The sequence below is a fragment of the Sceloporus occidentalis genome, unplaced genomic scaffold, assembly GCF_023333645.1.
Source record: "Sceloporus occidentalis isolate IW3139 unplaced genomic scaffold, rSceOcc1.0.p SCAF_1, whole genome shotgun sequence".
Lineage (NCBI taxonomy): Eukaryota > Metazoa > Chordata > Lepidosauria > Squamata > Phrynosomatidae > Sceloporus > Sceloporus occidentalis.
Window position 1 is genome coordinate 48956943 of NW_028316981.1, and position 14998 is coordinate 48971940.

The window sequence follows — 14998 nt, forward strand, 5'->3', positions numbered from 1 at the left end:
ACCTGGCAAAAAGACTAAAATCAGAATTACTTTCTCCTGAGTTACTTTTTTACTTTTTTATTCTGGAAGAAGTTTCTCCTTTTGCCCTGTTAAAGAATTGCATATATTTAACTACTGTTTAATGTGGATTTTAAAGTTTATTGGCCCTTTTTTAATTTCTTTATTTTATTTATATAAGAATTGCTATCCACTCTTCAGGTAAAATCTCTCAGAATAGAAAACATTGGCTAAGTTCTTGTTCAGTAGTTACAATATTGTAAACTAAGCTAGACTAACAACATTGCAGCTACTGGTGCCTTAGCTGAAAGGTTTCTGAAGCACTGGAAATTAGGCTGCTGGGAAGTGATGTCTGCATCCCTCTTTCCTTTGTGAGGTGCCTTGGGGGAAGCAGTTGTGGCAAGATCCCAATGGGTGTCTCAGGCTGCATGTGCTTGACATGCCCCATGACTGGTAGAGGGCTACAAATATCATTTCCCACTACCTAATATGGAGAACCTCAGAAATCCTTTGATTTTGATGTTGGCTAGTTGAAACACCAGGGTTTTGTGAAGGGAGCAACATTGTCATATGTAACTACAACAATGGAGCTCTGTCATCTTAGTTATGTCTGATGAGGCAAATTCTTGGCCATCATCTGTCTGTTTTTCTGTTGGAGGCTATTTCAATCTGTGTAGAGACAAGTACTTCTATTAGTAAAAAGTAAAAACATATGCACACAAAATACAGTATGAATCAGTAGCAGCTGAAATAAAGATGAATCAAATTAACTTTATATAAAAACATAGCTTTTAAAAAGCCCTAGAGAAATAATAATGCATTTACCTAGGATCAAAATGGCATCAAGAATTTTATTTATGAAAAACAAAACCTTAAGGAAAAGTTGCTTAAATTACACCATCTAAGGTGTTAAGATAGGACATATGAATAAGTGTTTATGATTAGCACTGTGTATTTGTCAGGATTGCAAAGAAAAGTGCAAGAAATACCTATGTAATTTTCCTCATGCTCAAATGATTTTTCTTTTCAAATTAATATTTCACACCTGAACATTTGTTGAAACCTATTTGTTTGGGTCTAATTTTTGTTCAACTCCTGTGACAGTATGGTAACTCAGAGTCTTGTCGCATGACAAAAGAAAGCTGACATGCAGTGAGAAAGAAGTGGCTTTTTGCTTACCTCTCTGCATGCTCTCGGAGCACTTTTGTTTTCTTCCCAAGAGAGACGGCCATAAAAGTGTGTCTTTTTTCACACTGGAAAAATCCATTTGGCAAAAGGCATGCTTTTATGAGTGTCACTGGAAAGAGAACAGAAATGTTATGGCATCATACAGAGCGGTAAGTAGAAAACCACTTGTCTGCCAATGTGTGTTGGTTTATTTTTGTCATGTGATAAAGCTCTCAGTGAAGCTCTTCTTCAGATTATTTCTAAAGGTTTTTGTTTAAGTTAGCTACTTTTCAGAATGCTTTTTCAGTGTTATTGGTTAATTTGTTTCAGGCACAATGATTCCATACAATGTGTATCCTATAATCCTGTTACACACCAATTGGCATCCTGCTCCTCCAGTGATTTTGGTATGTCTTCCTCATTTTAGACCTCTTTAGAGCCTAATCTTACAGCTTCCCATAGCATTAAGGATGTAATAATTTCAACACCATAGGTGTAAGCTGTGCAACAATTAACTCTAACGTTGTGAGTTGAATTTTCTTCACGCCATGGAGCTTGCCCCTTCTCTTTTACTCTCTACAGCTCCTTTTGAAAGTCCCATTACTTTCCAGAATAGATTCTGTGGATGTGCACAAAAAAATCCTGCAAGGGCACAGGGAATTGCTCCCACCTTTTCTGCTGGCAGGAGGGCCCAAATGCATAACCCCCAAGACACTACAGTATGAGACATGTAGGAAGCTGTGCTTGTTTGGTTACCTGACATGTTAAAGTTCATAAATGGCAGCAGCTTCCCAGGGTTTCAGGTGAAGTCTGGTTTTTTTTTACATCAGGTATTACCTGGAATCATTTTGACAAGAGTTGCTTGTAACTGAACCTAGGGCTTTCCATATGTAAATCTTTGCCACTGAAGTGTGGTTGCTCCCTTTAGTCCTTCTGATGGTTGGTGTTGAGTTATATTATGTTAAGTTGTTGTGTGGTGCATAAATGTTAAGTTGTTATGTCATGTAGAAATAAACTATGATAAGATATATCATGAAGGATAGGTGGACCATGGAAGACATGTCTGAATACATATTTAGGAGGGCCTAACTTTCACAACCTTTTTAAAAAAGTGAATGTTTCTTATAATTTTGACAAAATAGCTTCAATTTCACTGTTGTGCTATCTTCTTTTGAAGGTCTGTGGTCTCCTGAACAGAAGTCAGTCAATAAACACAAAGTTAGCAATAAGATCACCTGTTGTAGGTATGCAAATATATTGTTTAAATATAACAATTTGTTTTTGCAATGATAAAGCATATATGGGTTGGTTGCAATAGATCTATGGTGGCGAACCTATGGCATGCAAAGCCATTTTTCTGGGTACCCCTGTTTTTCCTCCTACCAGCTATCCCGGGCCTTCAGCTGTCTCTGGAGAGGCAGCTGAAGGCCTGGGAGGGTGTGGGGGAGGTGGAGGAACAGGTGTGTGTCTGTTTCTCCTCTTCCTGGGCCTTCACCTATCTCTGGAGAGGCAGCTGAAGGCCCGGGAGAGTGGGGGAGAAGTCCTGCCCCTGGAAGGTGGAAGTTCTGCCCCTAGAGGGTGGAAGTCCCCCCAAAAATCCCACCCCCTGGAAGTCCTGCTTCCAGCACCAGGTAACTCCCAGTGCTGGAATGCCTTTTAGTTTGGCCACCCAGTTCCTAAAAGGTTTGCCATCACTGCAATAGACTGAATAACTGAATTAACATACAATAGAGTCAAAACCAAAATATAGCAGACAGTACAGTAATATGTACCGTGGTAGCAAATTAGTCTTTCTTCTGCATAATTTCATGAGAATGTATGCTTTCCCAGATGAGAGCAGTGAAATTTAAGCAGTAGCATTTTATCGAAGACATGTTAAAAATTACTGTCCAGTTGAAGCAGAGTTCTCCTTATGCTGCTCTTTTGAATTCTTGAATTCTATAGAATTCAAGAACAGAGATGGGCAACTGCACAGGAGATTGAGGCTATTTTTCCTCCCTGCGCTCAACTTTGGGGCACCCCTGAATTGATACAACATCACTTCCAACGACCATTTTGGCTGATTTGTGGGCTTTTCCCCCTTTTTGTGTGTTTCTAGGAGGGTGAGGAAGCCTTGGGGAGTTAGGGGAAGTAAACTCCTACATTTTTCAGGCAAGTTTTGAAGATTTTGGCAAACAATTGCTTGAAAATCATCCCAACATTTAAAAAAAAATCAATTTTTGGCAGGGTCTGGTAGCTTTGGCAGCTTTGGGGGTCCCAAGCAGCAGATTTAGAAGTTGCAAGGACCTGCATGGCCCACTCTTTGTCCATCCCTGCCTTAGACCATAAGGCATGTTTGATTATTTTCTTGAAGTTTAATTGGATAAAACTAAACATTCAGATAAATGTTTGTCACTGTCAGTGGAGTAACGTAGTATAAGAGATTAACAGTTCCTCTTGAGCTTTTTATCCCCCTCTTTCCCATTACAGAACTTAATTTCTGTCTTGGCCCTCTCCAGTGTTTAGTTGATGAGTATTATTTGAACTTTCTTTTTACTTTTCAGTTGGACAAATGACGGACAGTACCTTGCTTTAGGAATGTTCAGTGGTGTTGTCAGCATAAGAAATAAAAATGGGGAAGAGAAAGTAAAAATTGAAAGACCAGGTGGCTCTTTATCACCAGTGTGGTCTATTTCTTGGAATCCATCAAGGTAAACTTTTTATCTCTTCTTTTAAAGAAATATTTGCAATTCCAACTGTTAACAGGCTTTTGTACTTTTATTGTTTTCACTTATTCCTTCTATATACAGCACTGCTGATTCTCGAGACTTATTTGATTTCTGATAATTTTTATGGATTTAGGCTTAATTCATGGAAGCAAATACATTATTCTAGATTTACAGTAGTCGGGCTGCATCCACACTGTAGAAATAATCCAGTTTGACACCACTTTAACTGCTGTGGCTCAGTGCTATGGAATTCTGGGAACTGTAGTTTGTTGTGGACCCTTGTCTGACAGAAAAAGTTAAATGTTTCACAAAACTATAATTCTCAGACTTCCATAGCACTGAGTCATGGCAGTTAAAGTGGTCTCAAAACTGAATTATTTCTATAGTGTGGATGCAGCCTATGAAAAGAATGATTTGTTTTTTTCTGTTATTAATATCCATGTCATGTATTTGTTTATATGTGGAAGGTAACTTCAAAGGCTAGGATTATTAAAGATTCACTCTTCCTGGGATGTCTTAATTATTTGAGGTGGAAGTGAAAAGCAGAGGAGTACACCATCCCCAGTTATAACAATGCGTGGAATTTTAATTATTGTCTTGCTGTTTCACTAATAAGCATTGAAGAAGAAACACATGTGTAAAACTATTTGGGATTATTTACCTGTGCATGTGTTCAGTGTGTTTGAAATAATTATATTTTATTTTTGTGATAAATGTAGAGAGACAGTTTTTAAAGTATCAACCAGCACATCAAACAAGTCCATTCTAGAATAATGCAGTTAATCACTTAAGATTATAAATTTATTGAAATCATTAACAACACAGAAATATTTGAGTATCATAGCAGACTGTTTCAGCTTCTGCCTTCTTAGAAAAAAACAGCTGGTATAGAATACAGGGGATGGAGTATTCCAGAGTAAATACATGATGTTAGGTGTTACACTCTAGACTGAATTACTGGAGTACCAAGTTTAAGAATTGAGAAATCATCCCTGTGCTCCAGCATTTCCTATATCCAGTGACATTTCTATTAGGATTACTAGCAAATCCAATAGGCTGTCAGTTTTTGAAATAAATTTCCGGGCCATTTGTTTTTCTGATTGGTCAAGATTACAGACTTGTGGGTTTCTGAATATGTTGAAAGTATTTCTATTTTGTTAGTCACTGAGATGGAGAGATAATAGTGTTTACCTTTTCCTTCTTTCAGGTGCCTGTAATATTTTGATACTCTTTGTTGTTCTTCTTGTGTTTTGTGCATTGCAGAACTGCACGTTATTTAGAAGCATTTTAAAGCTATATCTTGGAACTAACAGGAGTCTACAAATAACAGATATTGAAATTACAACATTCTAATAAAAATGAGCATAATTTCTACATTTAGTCATAACAGTTAAGTTCCAAGTAGAATAAGAATGTTGTTGCTGTCCACCTAAACACTATCAAAGTTGTGCTAGTCTCACCTTTTTGAGGAGCGAATTCCTCAAAGAAAAGTTCTTGCCACAGAGGGGTTGGCTTGAAATCAGCTGCTTGAAATCCACCATTTGAAATCCTATGAAGAGCCTCAGTAAACCCCTTGACTGCTGACTTTCAGCAAATGAAATCCTTTTGTTTCAGACTGAGGGGGAAATCCCCCTCCCTCCTTCTCCTCTACTTTCCTGCTTTTTGTCTGTAAAAATGGAGGACAGGAGGAAAAGAGTCTCTTTGTCCTTTTCAGATTTCAGATGGCATTTAGGCTTCTGAATCTGATCATTGTCGTTTCTCCACTGTAAGAGTTTAAATGTATAGTGCGCCCTTGCTTTATGCAGGGATCCGTTCCAGACTCCCCTGCGTAAAGCAAGTATTGCCTATGCTCAAGCCCCATTTAAATGGATGGGGCTCATGCACACGGTGGTGTGGTGGTGCGATGGTGCACACATGCCATGGGCACAGGGCGCATTAGTCTCTATGGGACACGCCACCCCTTCTCCCTACGCGGCTTTCAGCTTATGCTGAAAGCCGCGTAAAGCACGCTTGTGATGTGGCTGCACTGTATTTTTTGCTTTTCTTTTGGAGGGGGGTCTGTTGTGTGTGCGTTTTAATAATCTTTTGAATCGGAAATGCGATTTCTCATCATCTTGTAGAATCACCAAAGGAAGCAAGGGCTTTCCTGTCATGGCCATGCGGCTACATGGCTAAAAAGTAAAGACAGTTGATGGGGGAGGGGGGAGGGAGCACCACAAAGTATCCTCATTTAGTCGAAATTATAGCTGGCTGTGTTGCCGAAATTATGCCTGGCTACGTCACCAATGATTCAGCAATGCGATCAGTTTCATTGGCATTTAAAGGGGGAGGGCAAAGTTGTGACACAGATATAAGTGGGAACAACAGTGGGGTAAAAAAACACCCCAAAGTGGTTTACAGTGTAATATCCAGTTGCCCCCAACAAGCTGGGTACTCATTTTACTGACCTATGAAAGAATAAAAGGCTGAGTCAGCCTTGGAGCCTTGGGATCAAACTCACAGCGTTGTGGCTGTAGTACTGGCATTTAACCATGGCCACCCAGGCTCTTTGAGATGATCTCAACTATAGGCATGTTCATATGGATGGGAGATGGTCTTTTCAAAATGTTCTGGACTCAAGCTGTTTGGAGCTTTATAGAGAATCACTATCACATTTAATTTGCTTTGGAAACAAATCAGAAGCAAGTGCAGTTTACGTAAAATCAATGCAATCTGCTCTAAAACGCATATGGCAGAAAGCAGTATGGCTAGTGCATTCTGCACCATTTGTAGTTCCCAACCAAAGCATTTGTCACTGTTGCCAGTTCTAACTTTTCCAAAAAGAGGCAGAACTGGTAGTAAGTCTCATCACAACAACCACCTGTACATGTAGGAACAACAGTGGAAAGAGGAGCACTCCTAAACTGCTAAACTAATCCAAATCCAAATCCAAAAACATCTAAGGATGCTAAGCTGAGGGACTCCAATGCAATCTGGAATAGGCTGTACTGCAATCTGGAATAGGCTGTACTCTTGTTCAGTGATTATCTGTGTACCAGTATGATCTCTGACATGTTTGGATTGAGCTACAACTTGTTGGCCTGATTCTAGTTCATTATTGCATCCTGGCATCTCTTCAGTACTTCCATCGTCTTTGTGGCTGTCATTAAAAAGGAGAGCTAAAACTGTTTATTTTTCAGCATATTGATGAGACCATTTAAACCTAAACTATCCCAGCCATTTCTTGCTGATATTAGAAAACAGGGTTGAACACTGACCTTCCAGCACCTGTTTCTGAGACTGTTCAGCAAGAGAGGATCAGAACCACTGTATTTCCAGATGCAAATCTACAGCGCTATATAAATAAAGCATCATCATCATCATCATCATCATCATCATCATCATCATCATATAGGAAAAGCACCATAATTGAGGATAGTGAATGCCACAGAAAGTTTCAGCAAAACTAGGAAGGAAGTGCTGACCTTTGTCTAGTTCCCAGTATAGGTCTTTAACAAAGGCAGTCAAGGTTTTCAGTTTCAGATCAGGGCCTGAAGCCAGGTCAGAAATGATGACCAAAGTTCTTTGTATTGTAAAAATAGAAGAAGTTTATATGACCAGTAAGCCAGCATGATGTAGTACTTTGAGTGTTGAACTATGATTCTGGACTGGAGACAAGGGTTTGAATCCCTGCTTGTTCATGGAAACACGCTGGCTGACCTTGAGCAAGACACACTCTCAGTCTCAGGGGCAGGCAAAGGCAACCTTCCCCTCTGAACAAATCTGGCCAAGAAAATTCAGTGATAGGTTTACTGTAGCATCACTGTAAAATGGAAATGACTTGAAGGTACACAACAACAAACATATGACCAGTGGTTGGCTGTGATTGCCCACAGTTAGCTGTTGGGGAGAACCACCTATACATTTAATTGCAAAATGTTATGGGATGATTTGTGACATGCAAAAGAAATTGGATCACAGCAGAAAAAAAACCCGTGTAGTGATTTTCCTTCTGTTTTAACAATCCAGAATTGGCCCGTTTTGTAGTTCACTGTTTGGAGTGCATGGCTGTTAAAAGTAGATTTATGTCCCTAGTTGCTTGGCTAGCTAGGATACCGGCTGGCTCTCATTTATCTGACTCACATTACTTATTATTATTATTATTATTATTATTATTATTATTGAAAACATGAAGTAATTATATATTCCAAATACATACAATATTTCTCTGATAATTATACAAAATTACAGCTTACACAAATGTTCCAGTGGCTCTGTTATTTATATTTGCTGGTGTCTACACTTCACAGCATGATGTAATGGTTTTGGCATTGAACCTGGACACTGTGGGACTAGGGTTTGAATCCCAGCTGGGCCATGGAAATCCACTTAGTGACCTTGAGCAAATCACACTCTCAGCCACAGAGGATGGCAATGGCAAACCCCCTCTGAAGAAACAAGAAACCCCATTTTCTTGGCAAGAAAACCCCATTTCCATAAGGAAAACAACAACAACAAACATTGCTCACTAGTCTCTGCATTTAATTTTAACAATTAATGCATGACCATATTTTTTTAAAAAATCCATATTGAAGGAACTGAGAAAACTATTTTTTATGTGGGGGGACTATCAAGTTTCAAACTCCATGAATGAAAGCATGAATAATTGTTACAGCTAAACTATACCCAAGTCTTGAGAAATCATTGGAGAAATAAAGCATGGAATAATTAATCAGTTCTATCTTTTCAGATTGGTAGGAGGTAAATACAGTCGTCCCTGCCGATTCATGGACTTGGAGTCTGTGGTCTCACCCATTTGTGGATGGCAAGCAGGGAGGAACAAAATGGTGCATGCGCCCAGGAGCACACCACCATTGAAATAAATGGCAACTTGAATATCGGCGTTTTCCCGGATTTTGTGGGGTGGTGGTGTCTGGAACAGATTCCCCACGAATCAGGAGGGACGACTATTTTGGAATAAACCCTGTACATTTTATGTGATGTAATTTAAAAGTCTATTTGTTCTTTGTAGCCCTTCCTGTCTCATTAAAGAAGGTAACACTAATTCAAGGAAAAACAAATGTAAAACATGTTCCATTTAAAATAAACAGGAAAAACTGAATTTGTAATAACTCTGATCCTGTTTTCGGCATAATCCACTGCATAAAAGCAAGTTTAGCGATAATCAAATGTTACTGAAAAATTCTGAAAGTCCAGTGAGTTTCTTTGCAAAGGGAGTCTTTGCAAAGTGAGTTTATAGCGTAGCTGCCAAGAGTGCCTCTGTGTTTGCCTAGCTGCTTTGACAGATAGCAATCTCACAAGATACTCTTGGTTAATTTAGTGATAATGGTAAAATATGGGAGAGGAGTCATCTAAAGGCATAAAGACCAAGAACCATTACACACTGTATACGGCAGCAAGTATCCATTATGTGTACATGTAACAAGGCACTTCAACTAATCTTGGCTGTCTGGTACATGTAATTATACCAGGGTATGTATGTAAACAATTTTGTAGGTACTTCATGTAAGAAGTTGGTAAGTACATGTAAAACAAATGTTACATCCAGTTTCTTAACCTTTCAGTGTTTGGAAGGCATAGTGTTTTGACAGTTTGACAATTTCCTGGCATTCTCTTTATGTTGCTGTACCCCACAGAGCCATGGTGTCCTAACTGGGCGAATAAAGGACTTTGCATTGATAAGGACTTAATGTTCCAATTAATAAATTTCATAGAGGATCATTTAAAAATCTTTCTTTAATGTCAGGGTAGTCAAGCTTGCATTAATATATTTTGAAATTTGAGTTTTATAGCAGTGGTTATATGAATGAACAATTGATGTTTACAGTCGATGGGAGAATCTCTGGACTGCTAGAGACAGCGAAGAAGAGGAGGAGGGAGGTCACACCTGTTTAGAGGACATACCAGTTCTGAAGTCCATCACATGCAGTAGTCAGGGTAGTGAGGCAGAGGAAGAAGAACGTGAGGAAGATGAGAGTCCTAGGAATGCCAGCTCGTGAGTCAAGGATGTAAAACTTGGAACTTGTATAAAGTTGTATATTTAAATCGTAACCTTCTGAAATCTCAATATCAGTTTGTATTTTTATTAACACGATATGAGCAACATTATGTGACTCCTTGAGGTTCTTCAGGAATAATCTCACAATGTTGCCCATGCTGACCTTTCCAACATGTTCCTAGAATCATAGATTAATAGAGTTGTAAGAGACCACAAAGACCATCCAGTCCAACCCCCTGCCATGTAGGAAATCTCAATCAAAGCATACCTGACAGATGGCCATCCAGCCTCTGTTTAAAGACCTCCAAGAGGGAGACTCCACCACTCTCCGAGGGAGTCTGTTGCACTGTTGAACAGCCCTTACTGTTAGGAAGTTCCTCCTAATGTTGAGGTGGAATCTCTTTTCCTGGAGCTTGCATCCATTGTTCCGGGTCCTAGTCTCTGGAGCAGCAGAAAACAAACTTGCTCCCTCCTCAATATGACATCCCTTCAAATATTTAAACAGGGCTATCATGTCACTGCATAACCTTCTCTTCTCCAGGCTGAATATCCCCAGCTCCCTAAGTCATTCCTCATAGGGCATGGTTTCCAGACCCTTCACCATTTTGGTCGCCCTCCTTTGGATATACTCCAGTTTCTCCACATCCTTTTTAAATTATGGTGCCCAGAACTGGACACAATATTCCAGGTGGGGCCTGACCAGAGCAGAATAGAGTGGCACTATTACTTCCCTTGATCTAGACACTATACTTCTATTGATGCAGCCTAAAATCACATTGGCCTTGTTAGCTGCCGCATCACACTGTTGACTCAGGTTCAACTTGTGGTCTACTTGGATTCCCAGATCCCTTTCACATGTAGTCTCGTTAAGCCAGGTGTCACCCATCCTATATCTGTGCATTTCATTTTTCCGCCCTAAGTGCAGTACCTTACATTTCTTTGTGTTGAAATTCATTTTGTTAGCTTTGGCCCAGCTTTCTAATCTATTAAGGTCATTTTTAATTTTGATCCTGTCCTTTGGTGTATTAGTTACTCCTCCTAGTTTGGTGTCATCTGCAAATTTGATAAGTATGCCTCCAATTTTGTCATCCAAGTCATTGATAAAGATATTGAATTGCACTGGGCCCAGAACAGACCCCTGTGGGACCTCATTTTTAATACTCTAATCTGAATTTTCATGTTTCCAGTGTATTTGTCTCATATTTTCCTAAATTCATTTGCTTGACACAAGTTCTCAGAGCTTGGAGGAAGCTGGTGTGGGGCATGTTTGGGAAAATATCCATGCTATTGCCACACAGATTGATTCTAGGAATCTTCAGCTCACATGAAGAAGCTCCCTTGAGTTCCAGCAAGCAGTTGAATGGGTCAATGCTATACAGGTCAACTGAGCTCCTGAGCTGACATATGTAGTGTTTTTCTTTGAATAGAATTGTTTCATAAAATCCAATTAAATAGAAAGTTGTGACTTAGAAATAGACAAATGTTTACTTAAAATTTTGAGCAACGGAGTTTCAGGAGGATAACTGAAGTAAAATAAGACACTTCTGCTGAGATAGGAGAAATATTTTAGTTCCAGAGGTGTATGTATTGTGATTTGTCAAGTTATGTGCAGCTGTGTGAAGCAAAATTATATATTCAGTGAGACAGAGTAACTGTTCTTCTATGAGAGTGAGATTGATGGATGTGTTTCATGCAATGGAAGATGGAGATCAGCAATAGAGATTCCAGGGGTAAGTCCTGGTGGCAGGCAAAATATACTGCAGGGGAGGAGTCTTGACAACATGGAGGCCAGAGTGTGTGTTGAATCATGGAAGTTATAGAAGTATAAAATTTGAGCATTACACTTTAAATATAAATGAAGGAATGTTGCTTTAAGTTTGGATATACAGTATTGTATTTCCCTTGAGCAGGTAGAGTTAGATGCATTTCCTAACCACCAGTGACTGCTAAAGCCAACTTCATTTACAAATTGAAGTTAGATTATGTAAATTTCTAAGCAAGCTAAAATCTCATTTTTTTCACAATGCTTAGAATAAAATGAAATGTGTATCACACCATTGCTGTAGGGTACATGCTTTGCATGCCAAGGATCTTACTTTGAGTCTTTGGTGTTTCCAGGTAAGGCTGAGAAAGACACTGCTTCAAAACTGCAGAGGTTTGCTGCCAGTCAATATAGACAGGATTGAGTTAGACATAGATAGGGGGGCATAGATCTGTCTATGGGACATAGACAGCTGTCTCAGAGTCATACCATCTAACTGTTAGACAGCTATCTATGACCCACCAGGCCAAACATTTAAGAGATAAGAAACTACATAGAAACCTCACCATCACAGGTGTTTTGTTATCAGTCCTTTTGGGTTAAAATCTGTTTCTTTAGTACAGGTGCAAATTTCATGCAGTCATTCTGCCTTAGTGCTCTTGATACTACTGCTGTCTGACATATGTCATTGTAGTAGAAAATACTAGAGGCTATCTGGTGCTTGTAGTTGAGGAGGGCTGTTTACTACATAACATAATTGGGCTTTCTTTTGTACTTGGCAGAGATGAACACAATGACATCTTAGCTGTGGCAGATTGGGGACAAAGGCTTTCCTTTTATCAGCTGAGTGGCAAGCAAGTAAGTTATATGTTAATACATTGTCTTGGAAAACATACTTTGTTTTTTTCTTCCTTGTGAAGTTATGTTGGTTGTTAATAGTTCCTCTTATCATGTAGCAGAATCTTGAAAACCATAGGTCTGCTTTCTGGCCCTTTTATTGCATTTTTGTAGTATGTTTATAGTATTTTTGCAAGAATTTATATTTTATTATTATTTATATTTTACAGTGCACCTTTGCCTTACGCAGGGGATCCGTTCCAGACCTTCCTGTGTAAGGGAAATAGTGCATATGCTCGAGCCCCATTGGATATAATGGGGCTCGTGCATGACGCGTGGCGTGCCATTGTTTCTTCTTTCGCACGGCTTTCAGCATAAGCTGAAAACCGCATAAAAGGTGCCCGCGTATGATTGTTATTATTTATTATTATTTATTTATGGTATTTATACCCCACCCTTCAGCCCTAAAGGCTATCATGTATGATGTGGGCACACTGTATTAATTAATTAATTATTTAATTTAATATTCTGTTTTTCTCCTGCCAAGGGACCCAAGATAGCTTTCAAAATTTAAAATAACAGTTTAGCTAAAAATATACGGTTTAAAATAGATAGTTAAAACATTATTAAAACACACATGAAATGTAATTAAAAAGATGAAACAAAATAAAAATAGAAGCACACTTTATTTAAGTATTGCTCTGACATATGAGAAAAATGAGTCAAAGGCCCACTTAAATGAAAAGATCTTAACCTGTAAGCAGAAAGAGAGCAGAGAGGGGCTTCTCTGAACCTCCTATAGAAAGAAGTTCCACAATATAGAAGCAACCACCGAGAAAGCTCTTTCCCATGTCCTTTCCATCTATGCCTATGAAAGTGGTGGGAGTGAGAGAAAGGCCTCCCCCAAAGATCTTAGAACTCTGGCTATTTCTTATGGGAAGATATGATTTTTTAGATAGTCTGCACTAAAGCCATGTAAGGCTTTAAAGGTCATAACCAGAACTTTAAATTCTCCCTGGAAATGGATCTGTAGCCAGGGAAGCTGTTTCATTAGAGGAGTTTCAACAGGGGATTCCTGTTACCAGCCCCAGTCAGCCTAGTTGCAGTGTTTTGCTCGTCCTGGAGTTTCTGAACAGTTTCCAAATACAGTCCCTTGTAGAGTGTGTCACAGTTGCCCAAATAGAATATAATCAAGATATGTGTTACTGTAGCCAGATCTGACTTCTCAAGGAATGGGTGCAGCTGGCACATTAGTGCTCAGATCTGAGTTCAGGAATATGTCCAAGCTGCAAACCTGAAATTTCAGGAGTGTAACCCTATCCAGTTCAGGCTGAATACCTATTCCCTGATCTTCCTTACAACTGGCTAGAGGCATCTCTGTCTTGTCTGAGTTAGGTTTCAGTTTTATCATCCTCATCCAATCCCTTACTGACATTAGACACTGATTTGGTATAGAAACAACTTCCTTGAAATAAGGTGGAAAAAAGAGTTGGATGCCATCAACATACCAGTAACACTGAACCCCCAAACTTTGGATGACCTCTCCTAACAGTTTCGTGTAGATTTTAAACAGACTCTACAGGCCAGGGGCCAGGATAATGAACAGGCATCCTCCAGCACACCGAGTCCATCCCTCTGAGAATGATGGAAATCACTATTCAACAGTGCTCCCTAGTCTCATCACAGAGAGTTGCCCTAAAAGTTTACCATGGTCAGTGGCATCAAAAACCACTGAAAAGTCCAGCAGAACCAACAAGGACACACTCCACTCATTTAGTCCGCTGCATAAGTCATCCATCAAGGTAACCAAAGCTGTCTCAGTCCCATGGCCAGGACAGAAGCCAGATTGAAATAGATCTCATTAATCCATTTCATCCAGAAATTCCTAGAGCTGAGATGCTGTCATATAATCTGTTTGCACAGACTGAAATGTATCCGGTAACATAGGGCAAGCAGGAGCCAAGTTTACATCCACTATAACATCCAGGTCTGAGTGAATCTCAGCAGTTTTATCCTCAGATGTCACACAAATTGTTCACAGTGGGATGCTAAGTGGGGCAGAACATAAAAAGCCCCAACCGCTAGAGATAACTTTGTTACATGACACTGTGCAGATGCAATAGTGGCAGAGAAGAAAAAATTCTTTGCTGCCACAACATGGCACAGGCTTTCCAATAAGCTCTAGAATGTATTTGGTTGGACTCATTCTGAGTCACCTGTCATTGTCACACTAGTCTCCATCCCATTCATTTAATCACTTAAAACTCCCTAGAAAACCTGGAGGCTCACTTAGCTCCACTCCATGAAAGAGGACACTCAGGGTCAATTGTGCCCATCATCTTGGCCATTTCTGTATTCCAGAAGTCATCTAGGGCTTTGACAGGATCACCTTCCCTGACAACAGGAAGCTCCCCAAGAGGATCAAGAATCCATCCAGAACTATAAGCCTTCGGGGGCAGACCATCTTAATTGGTTTTCCCCTCACACCTGCAGAAGCTCCAAGTCCCTGTGAGTCTAAACCCATCAGAT

At 39.5% G+C, this 14998-nt stretch overlaps 1 protein-coding gene across 4 annotated transcripts in view; it reads left to right on the forward strand.

Moving 5' to 3' along the window:
* IFT122 (intraflagellar transport 122) overlaps positions 1-14998 on the forward strand; it is a 107210-nt gene that overhangs the window by 5992 nt on the left and 86220 nt on the right. For 3 of the 4 annotated variants that reach the window (XM_089520648.1, XM_089520622.1, XM_089520630.1), the window contains exons 5-9: positions 1495-1571; positions 2342-2408; positions 3708-3854; positions 9700-9867; positions 12415-12490. In XM_089520648.1, coding sequence (XP_089376774.1) covers positions 1495-1571; positions 2342-2408; positions 3708-3854; positions 9700-9867; positions 12415-12490 — 535 coding nt within the window. The remainder of the gene's footprint in view (positions 1-1494; positions 1572-2341; positions 2409-3707; positions 3855-9699; positions 9868-12414; positions 12491-14998) is intronic. The other variant, XM_089520640.1, reaches the window with a different exon arrangement.